Source organism: Nothoprocta perdicaria, unplaced genomic scaffold (genome assembly GCF_003342845.1).
Source record: "Nothoprocta perdicaria isolate Ctin4 unplaced genomic scaffold, notPer1 scaffold_10, whole genome shotgun sequence".
NCBI lineage: Eukaryota > Metazoa > Chordata > Aves > Tinamiformes > Tinamidae > Nothoprocta > Nothoprocta perdicaria.
The window spans coordinates 1,599,197-1,625,204 of NW_020454094.1; the positions used below are offsets into that span (position 1 = coordinate 1,599,197).

The 26,008-nt window shown below is 51.9% G+C and overlaps 1 protein-coding gene across 1 annotated transcript in view; it reads left to right on the forward strand.

Moving 5' to 3' along the window:
* The window catches only part of SMAD7 (SMAD family member 7), a gene marked incomplete at its 5' end in the record, with an annotated part of 25,093 nt that extends 8,997 nt beyond the window's left edge, over window positions 1–16,096 (forward strand). The window contains one exon of the mRNA XM_026039876.1: window positions 15,445–16,096. Within this exon, the coding sequence (XP_025895661.1) occupies window positions 15,445–15,983 (539 nt within the window). The remainder of the gene's footprint in view (window positions 1–15,444) is intronic.
* Between the last annotated feature and the right edge of the window lie 9,912 nt (window positions 16,097–26,008).

Sequence of the window (26,008 nt, forward strand, 5' to 3'; positions counted from 1 at the left end):
TTTTTTTTTTTTTTTGGTTAGGTGAAGAGCGTGTTTTAATGGGGTTTTGGGGAGTTGCATTGTTTGTATCACAGATGCTCTGTGGGAGGAGGAAGACCCTCCTTTGGTCTTCCTCTCCCGTGGGGAGCTTGTGTAAACCCAGTCTTCATGCCCCAGTGTTGCAAATTGCTTGCAAAAACTTTAGAAAGTGGCACGACCCCCAGTTTGGGTAGGTCTGGAAGCAGACGAGATGCGTTGGCAAAGGAGCATGTTGAGGGTTGCATGGACAGCAGCTCTACCAGGGACACCAAACGCCTTCTGTGAGCCCAGGAGATAACATTGGGCACTGGTGAAGGGCACCTCATGACCACTTGGTTGTAGCCTTCAGCTGGATTYGTTGCTGCTGTTGCAGGGCCGGGGAAGGGAGCTCCCGGCCCCTTCTCCAAGCCCAAAGGGTGGGATTTAGCAAGGCAGATCGCTATCGGCGCGAGAGGGAATTTGGGAAGGGAGCCAGGTGGGGGTTGACAGCTCTGCGGTCAGCAAAGCTCACACGGGCACTTCGGAAAGATGCTGAACATGGTAAAGAGTGCAGTAAAAAATCCACATCCCAGGTGAAGAGCCCTCCTTGGAARAGAACATTTGGGTCCAACCACCAGCAGGACTTGCTGTCTCCTCCTGGAGGCCGGGTCCTGGTGGATGCGGGAGGGTTGAGCGGTTCCCCCTCTCCGTAACCTGTCCCAGCCTCCTCCTGCCTCCGCCGGGCTCCRCTGGCTGTTTTCCTTGCTGGCCTGGCCCGCCCCGCGGAGAGCCGGCCTAATGAATGGGGCTCAGTTCAGGGMGGGAGGAAGGTCGGCAGCCTGCAGCCTTCCACTTGATGCTTTTGGCAAGGGAAGAGAAAAAAAAAGTGGAAAAAAAAAAGAAAAAGGAGAAAAGCAAATGCATGAGAAAACGTCATCCCTCAGGGTGGAGGGGGGTCCCTCACCAAGCAGTGGGTTCCTCCCCAAATGCTGGGGTTGACCTGGTCCCTCATGGGGTTCTCATTGCATATGGGGCCAAGCAGGAGGGCATCTTGTGACCGCGTTAAAGCTCTGGGACTGAGTGAGGTTTGTTTAAAAAGGGAAGAAAAGAATAAAATGCAATAAAGAAAGTAGGAGTGAGATTTGTTGCAGAGGTCAAAATTAGACCAGAGCCACCTGTGGAGCCCGCGTGGCTTGGCCAGCTTTGAAGGCAATGTTGGTTGCTGCTTTGCTCCCTGCTAGTCTTGTGATGCCTCCGCTGTCATCCCATCCTCGCCAGCTGTGCTGCTCGTACCCCGACTGCCTTTCCATGTCCAGCCTTTCCTTGTTTCTCTGGTTTCACCAGTGGTGGCTTCATGGGTGGGTGAGGACTCCCTGGTCATGGTGTCTCCCATCCGCATCCTTATTGCAGACTCTTAGCAGTGTTTGGTCAGGACTCTCCTTRCTGGACTCCCCTGGAGTAGGGTGGTCAACCCAGCACCAGTGATGGGTGGCTGAGTGGTGGGAACCCATAGCAGGACCTGGCTATGGTGGCTCCACCAGACCATGCCTAGGGCGTTGGGTCTCCTAAGAGCCTTAGAGCCTGTGTCCAGAGACGAGGACATGAGACATCTTTCCTTTTTCTTTGGAAGGGGCTATTAATAAAATTCCAGACCGGGTGTTTTCCCCCCCAGAATTCCCCCGCCTTGAGCTTGGGAGCTCCTCTTGATCCTACCATGTTGGTGGTGGCTGTGGTGGCACCAGCACCAACATGGTGCCTCGGGACTCGGCCTCTCTGCCGGCTCTGATGCTGGTGGGATCAGCGGGCGGGCGGCATTTCGTCACGCGGGCCAGGAATGTTTCACTATGTCTTTGATCCCCACTGGTATCCCTGCTGGCTGGGCCCAAGCACCTTCCCTAAACCTGGAGCTCTTCCCGGGAGGAGCCGCATGGTCCCGCTATSCAACCCCTCGCTCCAGCTCTGGCAGGATCCCGCGGGGCTGCTCCCGCCTGCGCTTCCCTGCCCCCCCCGCCCCCAGCACGGGGTTTATAACCTCCTGGGAAATGCCTTTATTTACAAACACCGCATCCTATTATAATCCGAAATGGAGACGTCTTCCTGTGTCGCTGCCGCTGTGTGTTTGCTCCGGGATAAACAATTGCTTGGGAATATAGCGAGGTATTTTTYCCCCCCCCWTTTWTTTTTGAGCATTACATCTTTAAAAAAAAGTACATGCGTGTGTGTATATATRTATATTTTTTAAATGCTTTTGCTTTCCTGCTTTTCGGTGACGGTGAGGAAAAAAAAAATGAAGAAAAAAGGCCACAAAAAGGCAACCCCCCCGTGGCCTCCGGCGGGCTGGGGAGGTTATCAGGGGTTAAGGCGGAGATGACAGCATCGGAGTCGCGGGAGCAGAGCCGGCCGCCTGCCAGGCTGGGAGCCGCGCGCATCATCTGACCGTGGCGGCAGCRGCCGCGGAGCCCGCGCCTGGCGCCCGCCCCGCTTAAGGGGGAGCCGCGCCGGCGGGGGAAAAAGGGGGAAAAAGAGAAAAAAAAAAAAACAACAAACAAAGAGCATTAAATTCATTGCATTTGAGGATTTTTTTTTTCTCTTTTGTCATAACGCGGTGCCGCTCGGTTTTCAGCAAAAGGGGGAAAACCGGAGTGCACGCGATTTCCCCGGAGTTATCCTAGGTATTCTCGTTGCCGCTGGGTTGCTCTCCTGGGCTTGGGCAGGCTGGCGAGGCCGGTTGGTTCGGGACGAGGCGCAGGCTGCAGGCGGGTGCCAGGGAGGTGTGTGCCTGGGTGCCCGCCGGCGAGCGCCTCGAAACGGCGGCTGCTTGCAAAATAAAATGTCCCAATGAGCGGCGGAAACTCGATCCTTTGGGACATTTAAAATGAGACGGGACAAAAACACGCTCGTAAGGGAGCCGTCCCGAGCTGGCAGGGACGGGGCGCTGAAGCTTTTCCATCTACGATGGCTGCGAGYGGCTGGGTATCGGTTACACTATGGGAACAAGTAACATTAACCCCGCTCGTCTACCGGTGGCGGGGACGGGAGGATGGGGTGTGATGTGGTTTCTAAATGTGGAGGTTGAGGGTGCAGCCACCCTTGCATGTGCTCAGTGGCATGGGGAGATGGGTGCCCGTCACATCAAGGGCCAAGGGTGGGATGATTCCTCATCCATGGTCTTCAGGCACCTGCAGGAACCTGCTTGTTTTGGGTCAGGTGTCCAAAACATGATGCTTTTCCCCTCAAGAGACTTGGTTTGCACCAAGCCGTGGGAGATGCAGCCTCCAGCTTGGGCCCGGCCAGGATGTCTCCATGGAGGAGCATCTCCATGGGCAGGAGGACTGCCCCGCGCGGGGCACCCCGCGCCGTCCCGTGGTGACGGGTGCCCGCGGACGTGGCTGCCAGCCCCACCACGTCCTCCCGTGCCCGGCGGGAATGACCCGCGCGGCCGCCTGGCCGCCTGCCCACTGTCACAAAGGAGCTTCCTTCCCAGTTTATTTTCGGCGCCGGGATATTATTAACGGGCGGCGCGCGGCCGCCGGCGAGGACGGGGCGAGCCCGCCGCGCGCCCTGCGCTCTCAGACCCAATTTCGCCACGTTTCGCCCAATGCTCAGCGGGCAAAATGGGGTGCCCGGGAGGCGGCCCCAGCTCCCGCCGCGCTGAGCTGGGTGGGAGTGGAGGGTGCCGAGCATCCCGTCCCGTCCCGTCCCGCAGGATTTCCGGCCTCCRGCGATTAGCCTTCCATTTATTTATTTATTTAATGAAATAAAAGCTGGTGGCTTTGGGTGTATTCTGCAAGCACTGAGCTGGAGGGGACGGCGCGGTGACCTCATTGCTGCAGCCAGGCTGTCTGTCTGTCTGTCTCTCCCTTGGCATTTTTAACATTTTTCTGTAAGGAAAAAAAAAAAAAAAAGCATTTGCCAGGATAGCGTTGCAGGGATTTTCCATCTTGGTTCTGGGAAAGCGGAGGGCTCTCCCATGCTCTCACCCCTATGCTCCCAACGCTGACGCGGGGGATCCGCGCTGAGCTCCCCAGTGCCCGGGCTGCTCGTGTCCCACAGCTCCGACCGAGGAACCCGCTGCTTTTCCCTCGGAAAACCTCGGACAAAAGTTGGGACAGGCCATATAGAATATATATAAACTCTAAAATATATATATATATTTTCTTTTGGGGTAGCCATTTAAATACGTGATGATAACTTTCACCCTGTTAATTAACAGGAAACATTGGGACAAGACAGGAAATTACATCAGTCTTTTATGAGCAAAGAGCCAAGAAGAAAGAAATACACGAAAACAGAGTTACTGGCGAAAGGGAAGAAAGTGATGGGGGAGGAGGAAGAAAAGAAAAGCCGAGCTCCTCTCCCAGCCTGTCGGAAAGATCTCGTGGTGTTTGGAGAGAGGCTGCGTGAGCGCTTTTGTTTTATTTGTGTGATGTTGGAAAATATTTTAATAGCAGGGTCGCCGTCGCTCGAGCGCTGCCCTCGCCTCTCGCGTTGCTGCAGCCTCGTTTCATGGCTCTGCTCAGCTTCCTTCCCCAAGCTGTGAGGCCTAGGAAGCTCTTGGCGTGCAGACTAATTTTGGTTTGGCTGCTCAGCCCTCAAAATTGGTCCCCACCCAGTGTCATTATCTTGGTTTTAACTTGCCAAAAAAAAAAAAAAAAAAAAAAGGAGAGAGAGCAGCTCTGTAAGAGCTGGCTCAGCCCTTCTCTACCCTTTTAACCTCGCTACATGAGAAGTGTCGCCTCTCCAGCTCCCTGTCATCGTCCCCTTGGGTCCCAACAGCCCCGTCTCCATGTCTTGGTGGGCTGGACCTTGCTGTGGTGTGCCCCATGGGCAAGCTGGGCTGGGAAGGAGGTTGTCTTGGTGGGGCTGATCCCGGACCATGGCACCACGAGGAGCTCCCCACTCCCAGCTCTGATGTGGATCAGGTTCATGGTGGTGATGCACCAAGCCAACGGGGTTGCTCCAGGCTTTATGCTGCTTGGTTGGCTGCAGAAGGACACCTGAACCTGACGTAGTGTTGGTGTTGCTGGCAGGTATCACTGATCCCCATGGCATTTTTTTATTCCACTTGTGTTGGCAGAGTAAGTTCATGTTGGATTGGGGCTTTACTCTTGTTGCTCAGCACCAAGGATGTCTTCCTGGAAGCTCTGCCACCCCATGTTGTGYTGTCAGGCCACAACCTCATTTACTGGGCCTTTCTTGGAAAAATACTAGCGGGCCACCGAGATTCAGTATCCTCGCATGAGTCCTCAAGCTCCTCAGGAACCATCCACCAGGCCAACCAATGGATGGACATGGGGCCAGGAGGTGGAGAGGCTCCAGTCAGGTGGTGATGGACCCTCCTCCACGTCTCCTGGCTAGCTTAACTTGGCTAAGCTGCTCCTGGGGTGAGTCCCTCCRGTTTTGGGGACATCAGTGGCACCGTGCTGCTGCCCCAGCACACGCACGTGGCTTTTTCCAAGCCTTTTGCCGAATATCTGGGCAGGTGGAAAGGTGGCATTTTTTTTGCATTGAGTGAGTAGCTTGAGAGCTGCTGGGACTGTTAAGCCTTGGGAGTATTGTTGCAAGTATGTACATATACGTGTACATAATGAGCGGGCATGAGGCTGTGAATGGTAATTTTCTTTCTTGAATAGATTTTGTTTGTAGAGCTGCCAGAGTTGATTAAAATAAGAGCTCGCTTTGCGAGGGGGAGCGTTAGAGCAGCATTCAAAGGCAGAAAATAGCCCGGCGCGCTGCCTCCGCGTCACGCTTTGCCGCAGCAGGTTCCCCATGGCCGGCTCCTTCCAGAGCCATGGGCAGCCCCGGTGGCACCCGCCGCCCCGCTCGGGTGTTCATTAACTTGGGCAAAAGAGCAGCTTCGGGTCCGGCCGCCCCGGGGAAAGTTCAAACATCCTGTGCTTTTATAACCAGGGAAGTCGGCTCCAAGCTTTCCGCCATGGAGCTGATGGCTCTCGGGGATAGATGCAAAGAAGTCCTGGGAATTAGTGTCCGGGCGGTGGGGAGGCTGGGGGTAGTGTCAGGATAAAGGTGGGTCTGTGAGGCGGGAGGTGGGAAGGGCTGGTTTTCTGCTGGCGCTTTGATGTGTGCCGGGACGTTTGCTGGGCAGGTCGGTGGTTGCAGCTCTTTGCAACGCGCTGGGTTTGCACAGCTGAGCTGAGCAGGAAAGTGCGGGGGGAAAAAAGCCCCAAAGAGCAAAAATAGCGGGGAAAAATAAGAGCCCTCCTTGGGCTGGAGCGGCGAAACCCCCCTGCCCAAAGCGCCCTGCTCCAAGCAGCGGCGCGGGAATTGAAGCAACTCAAGTTTTATTTGGAAAACGTGTCGGGAGCCTGGAGTTACATCACTGAGCTCGAGCTGATGAATGCATTTTCTTTGGAAAGCAGGCGGAGACTTTTTAAGCTCATTAGAAGGAACAAACTCATAAATCTTGATGCAAAGAGGCCTGTAGCTTTTTCTGCTCTTTATCACGGGCGCGCCGAGCGGAGCACGGAAAAAGCACCCCAGCGCGGCGCTGCCAGGGCCGGGCTGCACCCGGGACACGGCACAAAGGTGCTTTTCTGCTTATTATTACCATTATTTTTTTACTTTTTTTCCAGCGCCAGGGCTGGGTGGCCCCTCTGCCCGCCGGCGGGGTGTCACGACATGGCTAGGTCTCAACCGGAGCCGCCGGCCCTCGCCAGCGCCGCGGGGGTTAATTACTTAATGAACGTCATATTCCCCCGTAATTGCAAAGTATTATTAATCCCCAGCAAAGCGAGGGAGGAGGGGGGATGCTGCGCGAGCGCGGCCGAGGCGCGGGATGCGGGGGGAGCCGGCGCTGCGCGGCCGGGCGGCCCCGCGCGCGGGCTCCGCCGCGATTAGATTAGGCAGGCAGACAGGAGTAATGATTAACTTTTGCAGTCTGCAGGCTGTCTCCAGTCTGGCGCTGGGTGTTTTTTTTTCCCCCCTAAGTAGGCCCTGGCCCGGAGTCGACAGGGTATTAGGTTGTAAAGAAAGACAGAAGGAATGAAAGCCAGGGGAGGGGGGAAAGGGGAAAGCAAGGGGGGGGGGGCTTTTTTTCCATCAGATCCGGGAATGGAATTTATTGGCTGGAATGCAGTAAATGTTCCAAATGCCATCCCGGCTAAACAGTTTTCATAATTGTTACGGAGCGGGGCTGGGGTGCGAGTGAAAAGCACTTTTGTTCCCAAAAAACCCTGCGGTTTTTCCGTGTTTTGCCCTCCCCGGGCAAGGAGCGTTTCTTCCCGACCCCTCCGGAAAGGCCGTGTGGCCGAGGGTGGGTGCCGCTTCTTTTCCTTTTATTTCTATATATATATATATATATATTTTTTTTTTTTTGGGGGGGAGGGCTAAACGTCTGTTTTCGCTCCTGGAATAACTTTGGGGAGAATTGTAGGTCAGTGGGCTGCAGGGAAGGAGGATAACTTTTGCTCGCTGCTCGCTCGGCGTGCGCCTGCGCGGGGCAGGAATGCGCTCGGGAGCGAATCGCAGCGCACATCTGGGTGTTGGGTATCGCTTTGGAAACCTTAGACGACCGTGCATCGGTTTTTATTGAGGCCTTTACAAGCCTTTTAGCGTGTAAGCCGCCTGGCTACACGCTGCCGCCGGGAAGGAGGAAGCGTGGGGAGCTGCGGCTCTCCTGGGGATGTGGATCCACTTTCCCCCCATGCAAGGCTTGCAGCGGGAGAGAGTTTTTTTCCCACTTTGTTGTGTTTTAAGCCGTAATTGCAAGTGCATTGGGAGCTCCCTTGCACCAGGATGCGGCTTGGGTGCTGCATTCAGCTCCTTGATGGCCACTGTTGGCTTCAGGCTGGTGGCCACTGATGGGGTGAGACCTTGTAGGCCTCCTCAGGCGTGTGGTCCCACATTCACACCGAGTCTCSTTCTCCTTGGGAAACCTCATTGATGGACACGCAAGCAGGGTGACACCGCGTGGTCCTAAGCACCAGGCCACTCTTAAGCCAGGGGGACAAGGCAACCGCAGTGGGAGTGTTGGCAAGATCCAGGGAAGATGCAGGCGAGAAGGTGCCTTGGATGGCATCTCACGCTGCTTCCGAGGTCCTGCAGCTGGTCCACCACAAGCCACCCCAGTGCCACAGAGCCGCATCGAGCAGCTCCCGCAGCACCATTTGCTTTATTTTCCCCCAAAACACCCAATGGGATCTTTTTTTTTTCCATGCAGCCACACAACCAGCATCCCTCTCCCTGCTTCTACAGAATGTGGAACTGTGAAGGAATTCCCTATTACTTTGCCCCCMAAAAACAGTGGGATTTTCCCGCTGCTCCTCTGGAAGGGTTCTCCCCCCGTTTTATTTTTCTCCACCTCTCCCTCCATTTGGTCTCCCCCTGGAAGCATTTCTTCTCCCTCTGCGACTCCAGGACTCCTCCTCGGAGCGGCTGGGGCCTAGGGAGGGATTCCCGGCGCGCGGGAGAAGAAAGAGCACAGTTTCCCACACCTCGGAGCCGAGGGGGGCTGGCGAGGGGAGAGGCAGATAAAGGAGGCGCTTGAAAATTAAAACTTCAAAAATAATTAGCCTGGCTGTATACTAAACAACAGCAAAGAGGCCCATTTACTGTAAATATTATGAATGGATTTGGCTGCCTGCTGCCGTCCCCACCCTTCCTCTAAGGGTTTTTCTCTGCGCCGAGGCAAAATTGGGCCTTCAGACGGCGCGGTGCTCTGTAATTTGCATGGCTGATGAGGCCCAGCAGCYGGTACGGAGGAATCCGGAGTCGGCGGCCTCCTCGCTGGCCGCCCCAGACGCTTTCGGGGTGCGCGTGGTTGTCTCCCCTGCCCTCGCGCCCGCGGCCGCCGCTGAGGCGGGCGCCGAGGAGCTGCTCCTCTTCTCCGGGTTGTTTCAGCTGCGCGCGTTGATTAATGGCCCTAATTAGGCGGCGGTGGTGACTCAGGGGATGTCGGYGAATCGCGTCGCTTGTCGGACGACCAGGAGTTCTGCTCAGGCTCTTGCTGTTCGCTTCGCCCCTCGATTTACACCTGGGCAGGGCACATCTGGGCGTCTTGATCTAGGACCTTGCCGTGCTCTATGAGTATTCGTCTCCACATATTCCCCAAGCTTTGACTTCCCTTCTGGACCCAGCTGTTGACGAAGGCTGTGCTAGCTGAGTACAGCAGAGTCCCCTTGCCCAGGACCCTGTCCAGGTGGCTTTTGGACATCTCCCAAGGATGGAGATTCCAGAACCTTGGTGGGCAACCAAAGGATTTGCTCATTTTCATGTCCCTTCTCTGAATTACCTTGCAATATTTGAGGCTGGTTACCACATGGAGCACCTTGGAAGAAGCCTTGGCCCAAGACTTTGCCCCAGGTTGGGACYGGAAACCTTTGGGGATGTCCTCAGGACTAGCTGTCTCCTCTCCCTGCGTAACCTGACCTCATTTTTGTTCCAGAGCTTGGTGGAGATTTCATGAGGGTTTTTTCCAGCCATGATGCTGGTGATGGAAACTCTTACTCGGCTCCCCAGGGTGTTATAATGTAGGAGTGGACCTGGTAGCATAGCTGGGCCAAATTGAGGAAGAGTGTTTGGGAGAACTACAGGGAACTGTTCACCCCTAAAAAGAGTCTGGAGCAAAGCCCTAGCTATGAATGTTGGGAAATCCCTGACTCCTTCGCTTAATGGGCAATACCACATTTTATCTGTCGCGTTCCCATCGGACTCAAGGAGTCGGCTCTGTTGGGAACATCCTGTCTTTCTTCCAGATAGCCACCCTTATAAAACATGGACAAATAGAGTGTGAAAGCTTCTTCCCCAGGCAAAATACTTCACTGAGGTCAAAATGGCTTTGGACAGAAGAGTGTTTTCAGGCACAGGGTTTCCCCCTGAGATAGGGGTTCTTCTTTTCCAGATAGGAAGATTTACTGCTATTGGGCTTGAGAAAACAAAAGGTTTTTTTGGAGGGGGCACTGAGGCCAGGCATGAATATTCATTGTAATTGTAAATTGTTGGGAGTCTTTATGCAATGGATCTGATTGTGGAGGGTGGTTGGACTAGATGATCTCCAAAGGTCCTTTCCAACCTCAATCATCCTATGATTGGGTGGGCAACTGGTTAATAAATTAAAGAAATCATCTTAAGGCCCTTCAGCTCACATGGACTGCTGTGTTCCTTGAGTAAGAAGAGCTGCCTAATTAGACATAGACACAATTTTACAGTCTAGCCTGTCAATCCGCAGATTAAGGCCTCTCTAAGCACCTACTGACACGATGGCTCCTAAGGAGATGTTATGGTCTCCCGTGTCAGTAATTCACAGATTAAGGGCTCCCTAAGTGTGTGTTGACATGCCAGGCTGGACCAGCTCCTYGGGGGCTGCTGTTGCCCACACCCAAAGAGTGAGCAGCCCTGGTTGGGGTGCATCACATCCTCTGTGAGCAACCAGAGTCTAACACATGCCAATACTCAAAATTGGCCTTTGATCAATGATCGGAGCCTCTGGAGCAGGGGTTAGAGTTGTCTGGCCCACCTTTGTAGCTGGCTGTGAAGGGCCTGGGGCAGGGGATCATTGGGGTGGCATGTGGAGATGACCCACAAATGCCATGGAAGGCCCAGAGGCCCTTTCCTGTATCCTGCAATTGAGTTTTTCTGTGCCTTTTTTTTTTTTTTTTTTTTTTCCAGTGTTTTGAGAGCATAGCCGGAAAATTTGGCTCAGAAGGATGTTTTGGACTTGTTGTTTGCTTCCCCCCATCCCCGTCAGTACACTGCAAATTGCAAGAGAGATTAGACAGGAGGTAAAATTCCTCTTTTTCTGTGCCAGTTTCTCTTGGCTTATCACTAGCGGTGGGGTTGCAGGTCACACTCTGTGTCCTCACCGTGGCCATCCATTTCTCAAATAGCAGTTGGCACGTAGGTTCTTCCAAGGGTTCCTGCAAAGAGGTTCTTACTGGTGATAYTGGGGCCAGACTGGAGCTGGTCCCTGAGGAGATGGCACACTGTTTGCACTGCTTTTCTCAACCACATTTGCCCATGATGTTTCCTTGCTGCCCCGAGGGTCTCTGTCTGGCATGGGAAAAGGGTGTCCCTGGTGCTCCTGACCTCGCAGCACTTGGTGGCTTTCTCAGTTCCTCTGTTGGCTTTTCCCTGCTAGCGTGGAGTTAACAGTCACGTCTGCAGTGTCACAGCCTCCAGTGACCCCACAGGGGCACCACGAAACAGGCTGCCCTTGGCTCACCGCGTGGGGTGGGATGTGCCAAAGCCGACGTTGCATCAGAGTTGGTCACCTGGACAGGGTCCTGCCATGGAGGTGGCAGAGAAGGAGGGCATGCGGGAGGAGCTCAGGAGAAGCTTGAGGAGGTCCTTTGGGTCAACAGTGCTGATATTAAAAAAAAATAATCAAAACACATAGGTCTTGCAATAGCTTTGGGTGCTCTTGAAGTTGGGTGATGTGCACATAGTCTTCTTGTCCCTGAGAAATACTCCAGTAGAAATGCGTGTAAAAAGCTAATGAGGAGCAGAGCTGGATTCCTGTTTTCAGCTTAGAGCTGGTGCATGGAGATGGCTACAGGCAGCAATGGAGCTAGGGATCAGCCGGGATTGGGATCAGCCAGGAGCACTGCTCTCGCAGAAGATGGCAGTCCCGACCTTGCAGGAAAACCCTTGGCAGTGTCCAAACAAAACCGGGCAGAACAAGAGCTCCCCTTCCCGCCTCCCATTCCCAGCTCCCTGCCCGTGTGCCTTGGAGAGCTTGGCAGAGCGACAAGGCTGGCATGGGAATACCTGGAAGGAGCTGCAGTGCTGCAAGGGAGCCTTAGCCATGCTTCAGCAYGGAGAGGGAGAAGTGACATCTCCTGCCCCGTTCCCCCCCAAAATAAGTGTGACCAGAACTAAACTAATCCGGTTAGCCCCCATTTCTCCCACTGTTGAGCGGAGCAGCCAAAGGGGCTGTGMTGGAGGAAGGCTGGCTGCGCTTCCTGGCTGGAAAATGCAGGGAATAAGGGGACTTGTCCCAGAATTGCAGGAGAAACTGGTGCCGAAGCCAGCAGGGACGTTGGGCTCTTGCAAATCCCGGCTCCGGGACTTGTCTCCCTCACAGGCACCCGTGCCCAAGGCCTCGCGAGGGGACGTCCCTGCGGGACTGTGTTGTGCGATGGATAGAAGGGATGGAAACGACTTGGTGCTCGTTACTCGGTTAAGATTTATGGCAGGCGTGTTTCTTTCAAGCCAAAAGGGCTTTTTTTTTTTTTTTTTTTTTTTTTCCCCCTCCCTTCAAACAGAAACCCTGGCTGAATTTTTGCTGAAACGTTTTACTTCTTCCTGAATGTAAAAAGATCCTTTCCTCCCCCACCCGCTAATAAAAGCGCCCGAACTCGGAGAGAAAAAGTGCACATGTGGATGATGCCATTCCATAACTGCTCGATTCACCCCAAAATCAGGGAAATTATTTCCGTGTCGAGTAGGAAAGTGGCTTCCTTGCTGCTGATAGGCACTGGTGCAATGCCCTGTGTGAGTTTTCCTGGTGCATTTTGTGCAAATCCAGCGTGGGTCCAAACTCGAGTTTAACACGTGGGTCTCACCCCSGTGGGGCTCTTGGTTTGGCTGCAAAGGCGAGCAAAAATGGCAATAAATCCGTGCTAGCAGAAAATTAAGGAGTGCTTCAGAGCTGGCTCGTAAGCCGGGTTTATATCATTAAATACCATCCGCGGCGCCTCGCTGGGCCTTTTCCAGGTGCTGCCGTGGGCCGGAGCGCTGCCCGCGGAGCCGCGCGGCTCCGGCACCAGACATCCCGTCAGCAGCCCAAGCCCGCGAGCGGAAGGAGCTTTGGCACCTTTGCCCGGCCTGCTGGCACCGGCACGGAGCAGGGAAAGGAGGAAAAAAAAAAAAAATCCCCTATTACCTAAGACTTGTCCTTGAGGTCTGGTCACCCCATGTCATTGACAACCTAGTGGGATTCATTCATGAACTTCCAGCCCTCCATAAAGGTCTGTTCATTCATCGCCAAGGCAGTTTGCTTTTTTTTTTTTTTTTTTATTATTATTATTTATTTATTTTATTTCCTTTTTCTTTTTTTCCCTTAATGCGCTGGCAATTAAATAACTCTTTGTAAGTGGCAATGAGCTGCTTGTTAAGTGGTCTTCTCTATGGCAGGCGCAAGCGGGAGGTGAAAAAGTCTTTTTCCCCCCGCTTCACACTGCCCCAAAAAGGGATACTTTTATGCTAAAGAAAATAAATGAGAAGCTCATTGGAATTTTTGCATGGGGTTTCAGCCTGCTCAGTGGCTGCTGCTGCAAAAATTCCCTCAACTGCTGTAAAACACCAAAAAAAAAAAAAAAAAAGGCAAGCTCTAGGCGCTGATTGCAGGCTCTGATTAGGTTGGTTGCTTGGATATATTTTTTTTTTCTTTTTTTTTTTTTTTTACAACATGGCTTTTCTTTCCGCTTGAAACAAGCAGCTAGTTAAAATATCCTTCCAAAAAAAAAAAAAAAATGCTGTGTGCTTATATATAAATAGCGAATTTTTGGAACCGCCAGGCCTCGAGCGCAGCCCTTCTGCTGCCGCAGCGGGTASGATGGGGCCACGATTTCACGCCGCTTTTTTACACGACTCCCTTTTCCGTGCCGGGCAGAGCTCGTTCCTTTATTTGGGCAATATTCCCGCTGCCGGGGAGGGAGCCGGCCCGGCCGCAGGGCACGGTGGCTTTGGAGCGGAGCAAGGTCCAGGGAGCACCCAGGGAAGAGCCCTGGTGTGCATGGACCCTGGCCGGGAGGAGGGTGCCGGGTGCGCCGCCCACGGGCCTGGCGATTTGTATAATCCAAGGGGAAAAAAAATAATAAAATAAAATAAATAAATCCGCTTTGCTGACGTCGGCTTGAAAAACGGGGATGTGCGAAGCCGCGGCGTTCCCGCAGGGAGCGGGCGCCGCCGCATCCGCGGCCTTCCTGCGCTCCCGCCTCGCTCCGGCCCCCGAATTGAGGGGGAAAAAGGCTGGAAAAACAGAGCAGCCTCCCCTCGGCCTCGCCAGCGCCCTGGTTTCGGCTCGGGGTGGCTGGAAAGGCGCCGCTTCCCGGCCCCGCGCCGCCCCCTTCCCTCCCGCTCTGCCTTTTTTATCCGCGCGGGGCGGGTTCGGTGCCAGGTTTCAGCAGGAGAGGGTTGCAGGGAACAAAGTGGCGGGAGGCGCTGGAAGGGGGAGGCCGAGCGGCCGGAGCGCGCGGAGGCTTTCCCAGGCCGGCCCCTTCTCCGGCGTCAATACGCGGCCGGGCCCATTTTTAGTAGCTGCCTCCAGCGAGCGGAGAAATATTTTCCTTGCTGGCATGGAAATGAGGAAATTAAAAGTGTGCRGCGGGGGATTTTCTGTTTTTTTCTATTTTTTTTTTTTCTTTTTAAAGAGGCGCTTTAGAGCGGAGCGCCCGGGCTTCAGGAAAATGCCCATGTCAGGGAAATGGGCTTATTCATAGCAAAAAAAAGGACAGAAATGGTACAAGCCGGTGAGCTGCGCCAGGCGATGCTCCCTGCTCATTTTGGGCTCGCTTTGGGACTTTAGCGTTGGTGCTCAGCATCCGTTTGCTCCTATTGCTTTCCAGGTGGGCACGGTTGGGTCCCCAACCTGCTCCTGCCATCCGGGTGCCCCGGGATGGTTTTAGGAGTCCTCTCTCCYTTGCCGTCCCGGCTTGTTTTTTGCCTTTTTTTATATATACAATTAGGTTAATGGGTTCCCAGGTCTTAACATGCCCGTGGAGGCTGGAGATGCTGACTTGGCAGCGTGGGGCTGGTGCCTGTTCTGCAGCAGCGCAGGGTTTTTCCCGTTTCTTGTTGTTTTCTCTCTCGCCTCCCCCTTGGTTTCATGCCCAGACCTCGCTGCTTAGGTGCAGCTGGAAGAGCAGAGATGGGAAGAAGGGCCAAGAGAGCAAACTGGCACTTTTTGCTTTCTTTTTGCCATTTTTGTTAACAAATGGCAAGGCTTCCGGTGCCTGCCCCACCACTGCAGCCTTGCTGCAGCTGCACTGCAGTAAATATGGACATATAGCAAATTAAGTGTGGCTTTCTTGGGAATGTGGAGTGCATGGGACTTGCCCTCGTCCCGGCCAACTCATGTTCCTTGTGGAAAAAGGCCTGGCAGCTCCGCTCTTGAGTTGCCTGCCTGAATTTACTCCTTGGTGGGAGCTGGAAGGCTTGGGAAGACACCAATGCCTGTGTCTGGCAGCTCCCTTAGGACAACGGTGGCCTCAGAGGGGGCTGCTGGGTCTGAAGGCACTTCGGAAAGCAGCTGGTGGGATTTTGGACTGGAGACAGACCTGAAAGAAGTTGGGTGGACTCCCAAGACCAGGGCTGGTGGAAATGGTCTTGAGATGGGATCTTAATGCATCTTCTTCTGAAAACCTTGTTTAGGATGAGGGCATTTGCGTGTGCATTGGAAGGGTTGTGAAGACCATGGCCAAAATGTTGATGTGTGATCCCATCATTGCTTTCAAAGTCTTCAATTCCTCTTTTTTTTCTCCCTTTTAGATTCCCAAGTTCTTCAGGAGCCGGGGGATCGGTCGCACTGGTGCGTGGTGGCATACTGGGAAGAGAAGACGCGCGTGGGTCGGCTGTATTCTGTCCAAGAGCCCTCCCTGGATATCTTCTATGATCTACCTCAGGGGAACGGTTTCTGCCTCGGCCAGCTCAATTCGGACAACAAGAGCCAGCTGGTGCAGAAGGTGCGCAGCAAAATCGGATACGGTATCCAGCTCACCAAGGAAGTGGACGGCGTGTGGGTCTACAACCGCAGCAGTTACCCCATCTTCATCAAGTCGGCCACACTGGACAACCCCGACTCGCGGACGTTGCTGGTTCACAAAGTGTTCCCAGGGTTTTCCATCAAGGCGTTCGACTACGAGAAGGCCTACAGCCTGCAGCGGCCCAACGACCACGAGTTCATGCAGCAGCCATGGACCGGCTTCACCGTGCAGATCAGCTTCGTGAAAGGCTGGGGCCAGTGCTACACGAGACAGTTCATCAGCAGTTGCCCGTGCTGGTTGGAGGTTATTTTTAATAACCGGTGACTCGAGACAGTGGACTCATGACATCTATACTACTTTGCTGCTATTATTTCCTTCTGAGTGCTTGCTTTTCATGCAAACTTTTTTGTTGTTGTTGTTGTTGATGTTGTTTCTCTTTTGTTTTGTTTTGTTCATTTGTTTTCTTTTTGTTTTTTTTTTTCCCTCCTGTTTTGAGAAATAGCTTATGGAAAGATTTTTGCCTTGGCGTTTTGATAAATTCTGTCTATTTTTTAAAAGCGCGAATGACCAATAACTCAGAAGGGCGAGAGAGGGGGCGCGGGAAGGGCCGGGCGGGTTGCAGACGGTCGATGCCTCCTTGCTCCGATGCCTGGATGTGCTCGGAGCGCTCGGGAGCCGCTTGCCGCCTGCTCAGGGCGCCTGAAGCCAAGCCGAGACCCTCTTCCAGGGATGCCGGTCATGCAAAACCTTGCAAATCCGGGTTTTTTTGCTCTTCCCTTTTATTTTTCTTGATTTAATGTGTTTTTGAGGCATCTAGCTCATGGCATTCCCACCTTGCCGTGGTGCTGAGCTGCCCGGGCGCCGCGGGAGCACTGGGAGAGGCGACGCTTCTCCTTTCCCAGATTGGTTTTTTGTCACGGATCAATAGGAGAGGAGGAAAAATATAAAAAGAGAGTGGAGAAGAGCGTGCCCAGCCCCTGCTTTGCAATTTGAGCTGAGATGCAAAGTGGTGGAAACATAAGCCTAAGAAAAACAAACAAAAAAACAACGAAACAAAACAAAACAAAGGAAAACAAATGAGGGGAGAAGTTAAAAGAAAAGTGTTCGTGATAGTTGGTCTGTTGGAACCTGCTTAGATCAGGTAATCCCGGTACCATCGTATCTGGAAATGCAGTTGTGCTTTCATTTCTTCTTGAATTCATACACAAGTATGATACTTTTACACTGTTCTTAGCTCAATGAGCATGTTTAGACCTTAACATAAGCTATTTTTCTAAATATAAAGGTTTAAATGAACAAGAGAGCATTCTCGTTGGAACTTTAGCATCGTAGTGCTTTGAAAATAAAACAAACGAAAAAGGACTCCTTAAAAAAACTCTGAGATTTATTAAAGAAAAAATGTATTTTATGTTATATATAAATATATTATTACTTGTAAATATAAAGACGTTTTATAAGCATCATTATTTATGTATTGTGCAATGTGTATAAACGAGAAAAATAAGAAAGATGCACTTTGCTTTAATATAAATGCAAATAACAAATGCCAAATTAAAAAAAAAAAGAACACGAGATTGGTGTTTTTTTCTATGGGTGTTATCATCCAGATGAATGTTTTTTTCTAAAGGAGTTTATGTTCCATTAAAAAATAAAAATGTACACTTGATCCAAGGCTGTGCGGAGTGGCTTTTTCAGAGGTGGAAGCAGGTAGGAGATGCTTGAGGCTCTTGTAAGAGGGATCTAGCAGAGACAGGGTCTAGTTGGGATGGGGTCTAGCAGGGATGAGGTTTAGCAGATGAGGTCTAGCAGAGAAAGGGTCTAGTAGAGATGAGGTTTGTGAATGGGGTCCAGAAGACAGGGTCTAGCAAAGACAGAGTCTAGTAGAGACAGGGTTTGTTATGGAAGAGATTGCGTCTAGCAGAGATTGGGTCTAGCAGAGCAGTTACAGTTGGCAGTGAGATACCTCTAAATGTGGTGTGCAATCCCTTTTCAGTGTTGGCACCAAATATGCTGGGTTTCTTGCTTGTTATTGCCCATCTTTGACCTCATTTGCTACTAAGTGACRTCTCCTATTGGAATGAGATGAAGGTGCGGATCACAGGACATGCTCAAAGTCATGAGAATACTGAGTCTCTTCCTCAACAGGAGGGGAAACCTTGCAGGTTTTTTGCAACTGCTTCCTATTTTTCTTCTTTCGATCTCCCGCACTATTAATGAGCCTCTGGAAATGCAGGTCTTGGTTTCTTCTAATATCCTTCTCACCCTGCCTTAGGCTTTGGCTGGTGCGGTCTGTGCCACATCCCACTCTCSCTCTGTCCTCTGACGGCAAGAAGACAATGAGAACTGGTGCAACCCTTGCCGTTCATGGATGAGGACATTCCTTAAGAGGAAACTACTACAAATCCTGGAGGCTTCAGACAGGCATGACATCTGGATGGGCTTGTGGACTTGTCCCTGCAAAGTGCTTCGATCCTGGGAATTCAGCTTCATCACTATTGCTGTCCCATCACGTTTGATGGACATTATGGTAACTGAAGCTTTGCAAGCATCTGGATGAGGTTTGCTCCATGTTGTGACCTTTGGTTTGGAAGAGGAGCATTGAATGGGATCAGCTGAAATACTGGAAATATTTGGGTTGTTCTCAACAGTCCGGGCCTTCAGTTGGAGTCATGTCCTCCAGCCCGTGAAGCAGATCCAGGATGGCTTTTGGTCAGATGTGGAGCTAGCACCAGAGGTTTGGATACAAGCCTTTTGTCTCATTTTTAAAGTGGGTTCAGCATCAAAAGCTGAGCACCTCTTATCTGTACCCATTCTTTTTTTGCAGAGGACTAAAATGAAGCCTGAGAAGACAGATGTCAGAGCAATTTCTTCTGCAYTACAGTTTGGCCCATTTCCTTCTCGCTCAATGCCAACAGATTTGAAACATTTGATAACCACAGGACTTCTTTCCTATGGTCCAGTGGCCCAACTAGTGCTGATGGTTTGCGTCAAAGGCTCGAAGACCAGCACTCCTGCCCAGGTCTTGGTCACCTGCTGAGGATCACGACATGAGAGGCCCTGCAGATGAGGGCTAAAACCTGCTATTTTTTTGCAAAACAGACCTCTGACTCCACTGATCTTCGTCGCGTTTGTCAGCTGGAATGGGGCAGCATCTTAGATTGGCAAGATCCCTTCAAACCTACGAGCTATGGGACTTGATGGCCACATGAGGGTTGCAGCTGGCCGTGAGCTGCCTTGTCCTCTGGAGGATAGCACACACCAGGGGCTCTCAACGCTTTTCCCTCCTGAGGCTCCCTGCTGTACCCGCAACCAGACAAGAGCTGTCTGTGCAGAGGAGATGAGCTGGTGGCTTTGGCCCTGATTCCTGTTGCCAAAGCATCACAGGGCCATACCAGAGACCTGGCAAAGATTGGGCATTTGACATGTTTTATGGATGTTTTCACTCTTAAGCCCTCTTCTTCACTTTTAAGCAAGGTAGAGCGTGTTCTGGAGGTTAAAACCTTGAAACCTGGAGATTTTGCTCCGTGTCTCTGCTCACATCATGAGATACAACCAAATCATTTAACTTTTCCATTTCTCAGTGTTTCTGTTTGTGGTTATGAAGCTCTCCTGGGACCTTTCTGCYTTTCCTTGGAAAGAAAATGGTGCAAAGGAGGATTAAAATATTGTACTCCTAAAGTAACACCTACGTGGCTGGGATAGGAAGTACATCATTGCTGGCAAAAGCAGAGTTTGGGGGTTAAGGTAAGGAGAAGAAATTCTCCTTGGCTTGGACAATGCTGTCACCCATTGCTGGGGCTCAGAAAAGCTACCGCCAGGCACTGACCTGGAGTCAACCTGCCCTGCTCCTTCCAGTCTGCTCCCGTTAGCTCCGTCCGTGCTCGTTCCCGGCCGCCCGGAGCCTTTTGCAGCGCTCGCTCCACGCGGGTCCAGAGCCAGYCTAAAACACGTAGGCTGACATGAACTCTGCTCCAGGGGCTGGAGGCAATTTGTCAGAAACGCTGTTATGTGGCTGCTCTTGATCTGGTTGAGTTCCTGTAATGCCGAAATTGCGGCATGTCCCAAGGTTGGCTCCTTGGCCAGCAGTGGCAAGAAGCAATGAGAATAAACCAGTCCATGCCACACTTCCAGCGGTGCCCATCTCACATTGTTGATGGAGGGATCCACAGGCACCTGGTCTTCAATGTAAGGAGCTTTGTGGGCCCTGTTGCAGAAGGACCATTCATGGACATTTTCCARGAAAGTCATGGTGGCCCTGGGAGCTCATGTGTTGCCATGCTCTGTTTTCTCTGGAAACTACTGAGTTTCCCACTGTTTCCTCCTTGGAAAYCACCTTAAAGCTCATTCCCTTAAGAAGCTCAGGCTTGACCTGGCAGAGACAGTTTCACATCCTCATTTCCCAGGGGTTGGCTGTCTATGTGTCTCTGTTTCCCGCCTTCCTTTTCCTCTGGAAAGCTGGGAAGTCTGACATCARCCTTCTGCAGTTCACTGCAATCTTGCTTTGGACCAAGGCTCCAGTGTAATCAGTACTAAATCTTCTAATCATATACTGTGAACAGTAAATTACAGCACAGTTGGGTCTTTTCTTTCCAATGTGGCTCTGCTGAGCAGTAATTGGAAAGTACAATAAAGAAGAGTCAAACCATGTAACTTTTTGCTGATAAATCGTATGTGAAATAAGCTCAAAATATCAACTACCGATAAAAGACTGTCTGCAATGGCTAGGGACAGAGGTGAAACTGCTCAAGATTATCAGAATGAGTGGCTTATCATGGTGCTGAGACGTGATTCTGGTCTTATGTAGGTAACCCTGGTTCCCCGTTCATCCCAACTTGTTGGAGGGGGGTCTCTTGATTTGCAAGTTCATTGCCAGGTTCATTAGATTGTTTTGCCCATGCAGCCATCAGGATAAAGCGGTGACTTTGGGCTGGTTGTTCCACAGACTCTCAATTCAAAGAGCGAGTCCTTGGAAAAAAGTATTTGCTTTGCACTAGTTGTACTTTGCTCTGGGTGATTAACCAGCAGAAARTTGCCGCCGTGGAGCTTAACTCAGTCTAAAAACTGTAGCTCAAGGCAAGTTTGAGCATCTATCCATGTCCTACTTTGCAAGGACTTCTGGAGGTACCATAAGAAGACATGAGATCATTGGGGATACCATTAAAAGGTCTTTCTGTAAGAGTCTATTTCCAAGAAATGACACGTGGTGCTAGACCAGATGCAGCTGTTACAGATACAGATACTGGGGAATGTTGCCCTCATTGTCTGCCCTCATCTCTGCCCCCAAAGCAGAGCTCAAGGGACAACCCAAGGCTCTCCAGCAAGTCATTGTGTGAATTTCTGGGCAGCTTTCAGGCAAAACAAAACAAAAACCAAAACATTTGAGGGGGTCAGGTGACGCTTGTGGTTGAAAGGGAAGTCACTGCTGCGTCATGTTTGCCAGTCAGGGACGGTGACATCATCACTGGTGGAAATCCCAGGGACATTTGCCTCTTGGTCACCCTGACCAGACTAGCATCACCACCTGACTAATTACTCTTGGTTGTGAATCTGGTTTCTGGCTGTCCTTCTTCTTTATTCTTTTTCACAGTAGTTTTCTCACGCCGAAGATCTCGAATATCTCTTCTTGTGTGGCCACTGGGGTGCAACACATGAGAGAAAGAARAAAGRAAAAAGGAATCTTGTGTCTTACAGGGAACTAATTATTAATTTTGCTGCAATGGCAATGCTTAGGACTGGCATTACTACAGAAGTATTTGTATCCTCTATCCTGAAGCAAATATGTAAGTTATTCTGAGACGTGTGCACAAGCAGAGCTGGAGCTCGAGCCCCGTGAACCCCTGGGAGTTCATTGCGTGAGAGCAGAGGTGGATCCCGCGGCTGCTCCTTGCCCTTGGCCAAAGGCAACACCGATCTGAGCGCACTTGAAAGCAGGAAAACTCACATTCCAGCCCCAAAGGTTTATAGCACAGGGCATCCTGAGAAAAAAAAGGACTAAGTCCTGGGTCTTGTCGTTTAACCAGCGAAGACCTGTAAGTGCTCCTGGTATCACAGCTACTGACGCTTAGTTCAGTTCAGAGTCAGTGTCCAGTTAAAGGTATATTAAAAACTGTGTTTGTCTCCAATGAACAAGGAAAACTCAGGTTGCAAGCTTGGAGGAGAAGGGAAACACAAAAGATGGCCATGACAAGAGGGGTCTGGAGGAAGGAAAAACAGATCAGGGGATGAGTCACCTGCTAGAGCCTCAAGGAGAGAAGATGAGGGCAAGCAGCCCTTCTGACCCACACATCTTTGGCCCTGTGGCCAGCACAGCCAACGTGGACATGGGAGTCAAGGAGGGCCGTGCCTGATACAGGGGCTGCAGTCAACCAGTTTGCCTTGGTTCATCTGCTCCATCTAAGGACTGGGTGAAGACCAAGCATCGGTGACAACACAACCCTTGTGGAGATGCCCCAATGGCCCCAAACGACAGCCTGGACAGCCTGGTTTACTCATTTCCCAGGCTGGAAGGGCAGCTCCGTGGTTTGGTTTTCCAGCTCAGCACGCTGCAGGGAAGCTGAGATGAATTTCATGCTTGGAGACTTTTCTGCTTTTAATAATTGATGAAGAGCTTTAAACGGCGACCGTCCACCCGCGGGGTGCCCGGGCCAGCTCGTCCTGCTGAAAGCAACTGGTTTCAGTGACCAGACCAAGCGGAGGGGCCTGGGAGGGCCCTGCCTYGCGAGCCGGGCCCGCGCTGCGCCCGGCCGGCTATTAAGGGCTTAGTGCCTCGGCGGCCAGGAGAAGGGGATTGCTTTAATCTTCCTGTTTGGAACATCTGGAGCCTGCGCTCATAAAACTCCCCTCGTTCCTTTAACCCTTCGGGCCCCTTTTGGGGATGGCGCGGCTGTGTGAGCACGCGGATCGGCCCAGCCGGCCGGAGATGATCCGTCCGCTCCTGTTATTCAGAGGGAGTGTGGAAAAACGGCTCGTTTCTCAAGCACTGTCTCCAAACTCCCGTGGGAGAGGGTAAAGCAGTCAGACACACCAACGCGTGTCCATGCTGTCTACTGCTGCCTTGACGTTCCAACCCTGATAAAGCAAGCACCAAGTCCTTATTTTATCCCTTTTCTTGGCTTTGAGCTGGGTTGATGGTGGCCAATCATGAGCTGGTGGTGAGACTCAGGTCCTGCTACCACTTGGGAACGGGAAGCTCCAACCTGCTGTTTCTTGGGAAGTCAGAGGGTGATCAAATGGTCACAGYGTGCAGCAAGGACCATGTTCCTCTTGCCCTACCAGGGTAACAAACGCTATCTTAGAGTTTTAGCAGCTATCCTGTAAAAGTAAAGCTTATTGATGCTGAAAACAGGTCTTTTTTTTTTTTTTTCTGGGAAGTGTCTCAAGCCTCGRCATCTTGGCTCCTGCCTTGGATTGATTTTTAATGCAGCCAACCCCAACGCTCCTAATCCGAAGCCTTTTAGCTCGCCGAGGTCATGACRAGTTCAGGAGGCAGCTTCTCACCTGGGGCATAGTTTTGTTACAGGAAAGCAGATCTCCAGATAGGGACCTGTCTTGTTACAGGAAACCTGTCTCCAGATACAGACCTGCTTGTAGCTTGGGAAATGCCGGCAAAACTAGAGATAGGGGGATTTGGGTGTTTATAGCTCAGAAGCTTAAAATTAATTCACCTCCTTGCAGGAGAGAYGGGCAGGCTGGTAAGAAACCTCAGTGGGAGCCATGAGGGAGCAAAGAGCTGTGATAGGGCAGAATTCGAAGAATGTCTGAAGTGGGGCTGGAAGTAGAGATGCTCAACAGAGGGAGAGAGAAACCTCGGGGAGCAGCGGTTCTTGCTCTTACGTTTCTGCTCCAAAGTTTTGTCTGCTTTTTTAAGCTCCATGTCTCGTTCTCAGAGAGGTGACTCCATGCAGGCACCTCTCCTGTGCCTGTTAGGAGCTCGTGAACCTCATTGCTCCTTTGGAAGCCCAGAAGGCTGCATGGGCGTCTTGTCATTGSTGGTAGCACAACTCCCCTCCAATTGCAGGAGAAGTCTGAAGACATGAACTAAGTGCTTGCTGAAGGCTGAGAGACGGGAAGGCCTAGAGAAGAAAAGATTGCCATGAGATACCTTGGCTTTTAAGTAGTGCTTGTGTTGGTCGGGCCCTGCTGAACTCTGGGGATCCCGCTACCCACCTGTAATGAGGCATTTCTGCTGGGCCAGAGCTGCTTGTCCAGCCCCAGGCTGGGTGTCCCCAAGGGTAGAGGAGCTTCTCTGTCAAACCCTGAAACCTCCCAAGAGCCACTTCTGCCTCAGTTTCCCCTTCAGGAAGCTGCGGTGTAGCACGGAGAAGTCCACGAGTGCCCATCACGAGGGTTCCTTGCATTGCCCTCACCCAGGCCCCGGTGCCTCCCGCCCCGCATGGCAAACCCATCATCAACTCTGCGTTGCCTCAGTCGCCAACACCAACCCGTGCGTCCCGGACGAGCCGCCGCGTCCGCCTGGGACAGCGGCCGGGAGGACCTTCCTCCACCACGGCAGCTGTTTATTGTAGAGGCTCCGGTTGCTTCTCCCCAGCCTATTTACGTGCCCGTTGCCCAACGCGGCRTTGCAGATGAAAGCCGAGTGGCTTCCCGAGGGCCAACGCGCCATGGGAAGGGTATCTTCAGAAGGTGCATTAGCGCGGCCRCCACCGCCGCTGCCGGCGTTTGCAAAACCTCCACGCCAGGAGACTTCAAAGCAGCCGGGGCACCCTGGGCTCGGAGGCAGCAGCGAGGCGAGATGCCCTTCCAGTTCAGGCACGCCTTGCACTTCACTAGAAAACCCCACTTCTTATTAATCTGCAATTGAAACTGCAATTATKTCATCGCTCTGAACAGCCCCATCGACAAGTTTAGGCAGGGGAGGACCTGAGGTAGGAGGCTGGTGCTGTGCATCTCCCAGGCTGGCAGCTCACGCTGCAGAGATCAGGGCTGGCCAAAGTCGTCGTGTGCTCTGCTGTCCTCTGCAGTGGGGCAAAGCTGCTGGTGGTTGCTGCTGGGGACTGTCCTGCTCTCCAATGAGCCATGGAGAACAGCACTCATCAACCTGTGGAGTAACCAGGCCCCAAAGAGTCCATAGGGAGCCAGCAGGACTCATGGTGGAGGTTGCAATGTCCTTCTCCATGCTGAGGAATGGTCCACAAGGCTTTTCTCCAGAAGGAAATGCAAGGTTCAGAGCATTACTTTCCCCAGGAGGATCTTCTGGGAGATCTTCCTCAGGTGTCCCTCATTCCCCATGATGATCAACAGCCTCTCCCCAGTCCCACATTCTTCTCTCCCTGCTTTGTAGAATGCAGGACTTGCACCTCTGCCTTCATTGCTCTCAGATGTTTTGGACCTCACTAAATAACATTTCAACTGCTGATGTTAATTAAAATTCCTTCAAACCACTCCCGACTCTCCCTCATCTTGAAATCCCTCCTTGAAAGCTGGCTGGAGTTTGGGACCATCCCAAACTCTTGCTCTCCACAGCAAGCTCCTCCGTGCCACGGGCCTCCCCAGTACAGAGGTGAGACATGGAGCTCCATGTGCGAAGGCTTCTTCTTCATCACCACCATATTATCGTTCTGTCTGCCTTTGGTGTCCAACTTGGAGATACTCAGAGTGGATTTGGACAGTATTTCCCTCACTAACTGTCCTTTCTTGGTGCCTGGAACACGGGGCCCTGTGCTAGCAATGGATACATAACATCGTGTGAAAACAATTCCTCCCTGCACTTGAGTGTACATCTCTTTGAAAGATGACATTTCAGAATCTGAGCTCTCATCTGTTCTGCATGGACATTAAATATCCCAAATAAAATCTAGAAGTTCTCATTTTCTCATTTTATTTGGTGTTAATAAACTCTGTTCTAGGTTTTTGGTCCATTGCATGGGCAGTGTACACGTCCTTTTGACATTGTGTTAGCCTTCGTGGAGAAGACCTCTGCCCTGCAGAAAGACTGGTAGTGCAGGTGAGGGAGAAAAGATGTTAAATTCAGACCCGTCATTACGTTCTGAAATTCAGTCCAATCAAATACAAAAAAATTACCGACTAATAAAAAATGAAGCTGGAGGGATTGCTGAGGACCAGCGATCACTGCAGCTCATGTCCAGTTACCTGCCAGCTGCCACTGGTGATGGGCAGCTGTGCTAAAAGCAGCTGGTGCGGTACCAATTTGCAATGGGACAACATGGAGCTGGTGGGATTTTTACAAAATGACAGTGCCAGGAGGGCCGAATTCCTCCTGGGATAATGATTCACCTGGGGGTTGTGCCCAGGGCAGAGCAGACGGTGCTGGGGCATTGCCTGTAGGAGAGCAAGGGTCTTTGGGCAGTCTCACACCTTGGTGAGTTGTC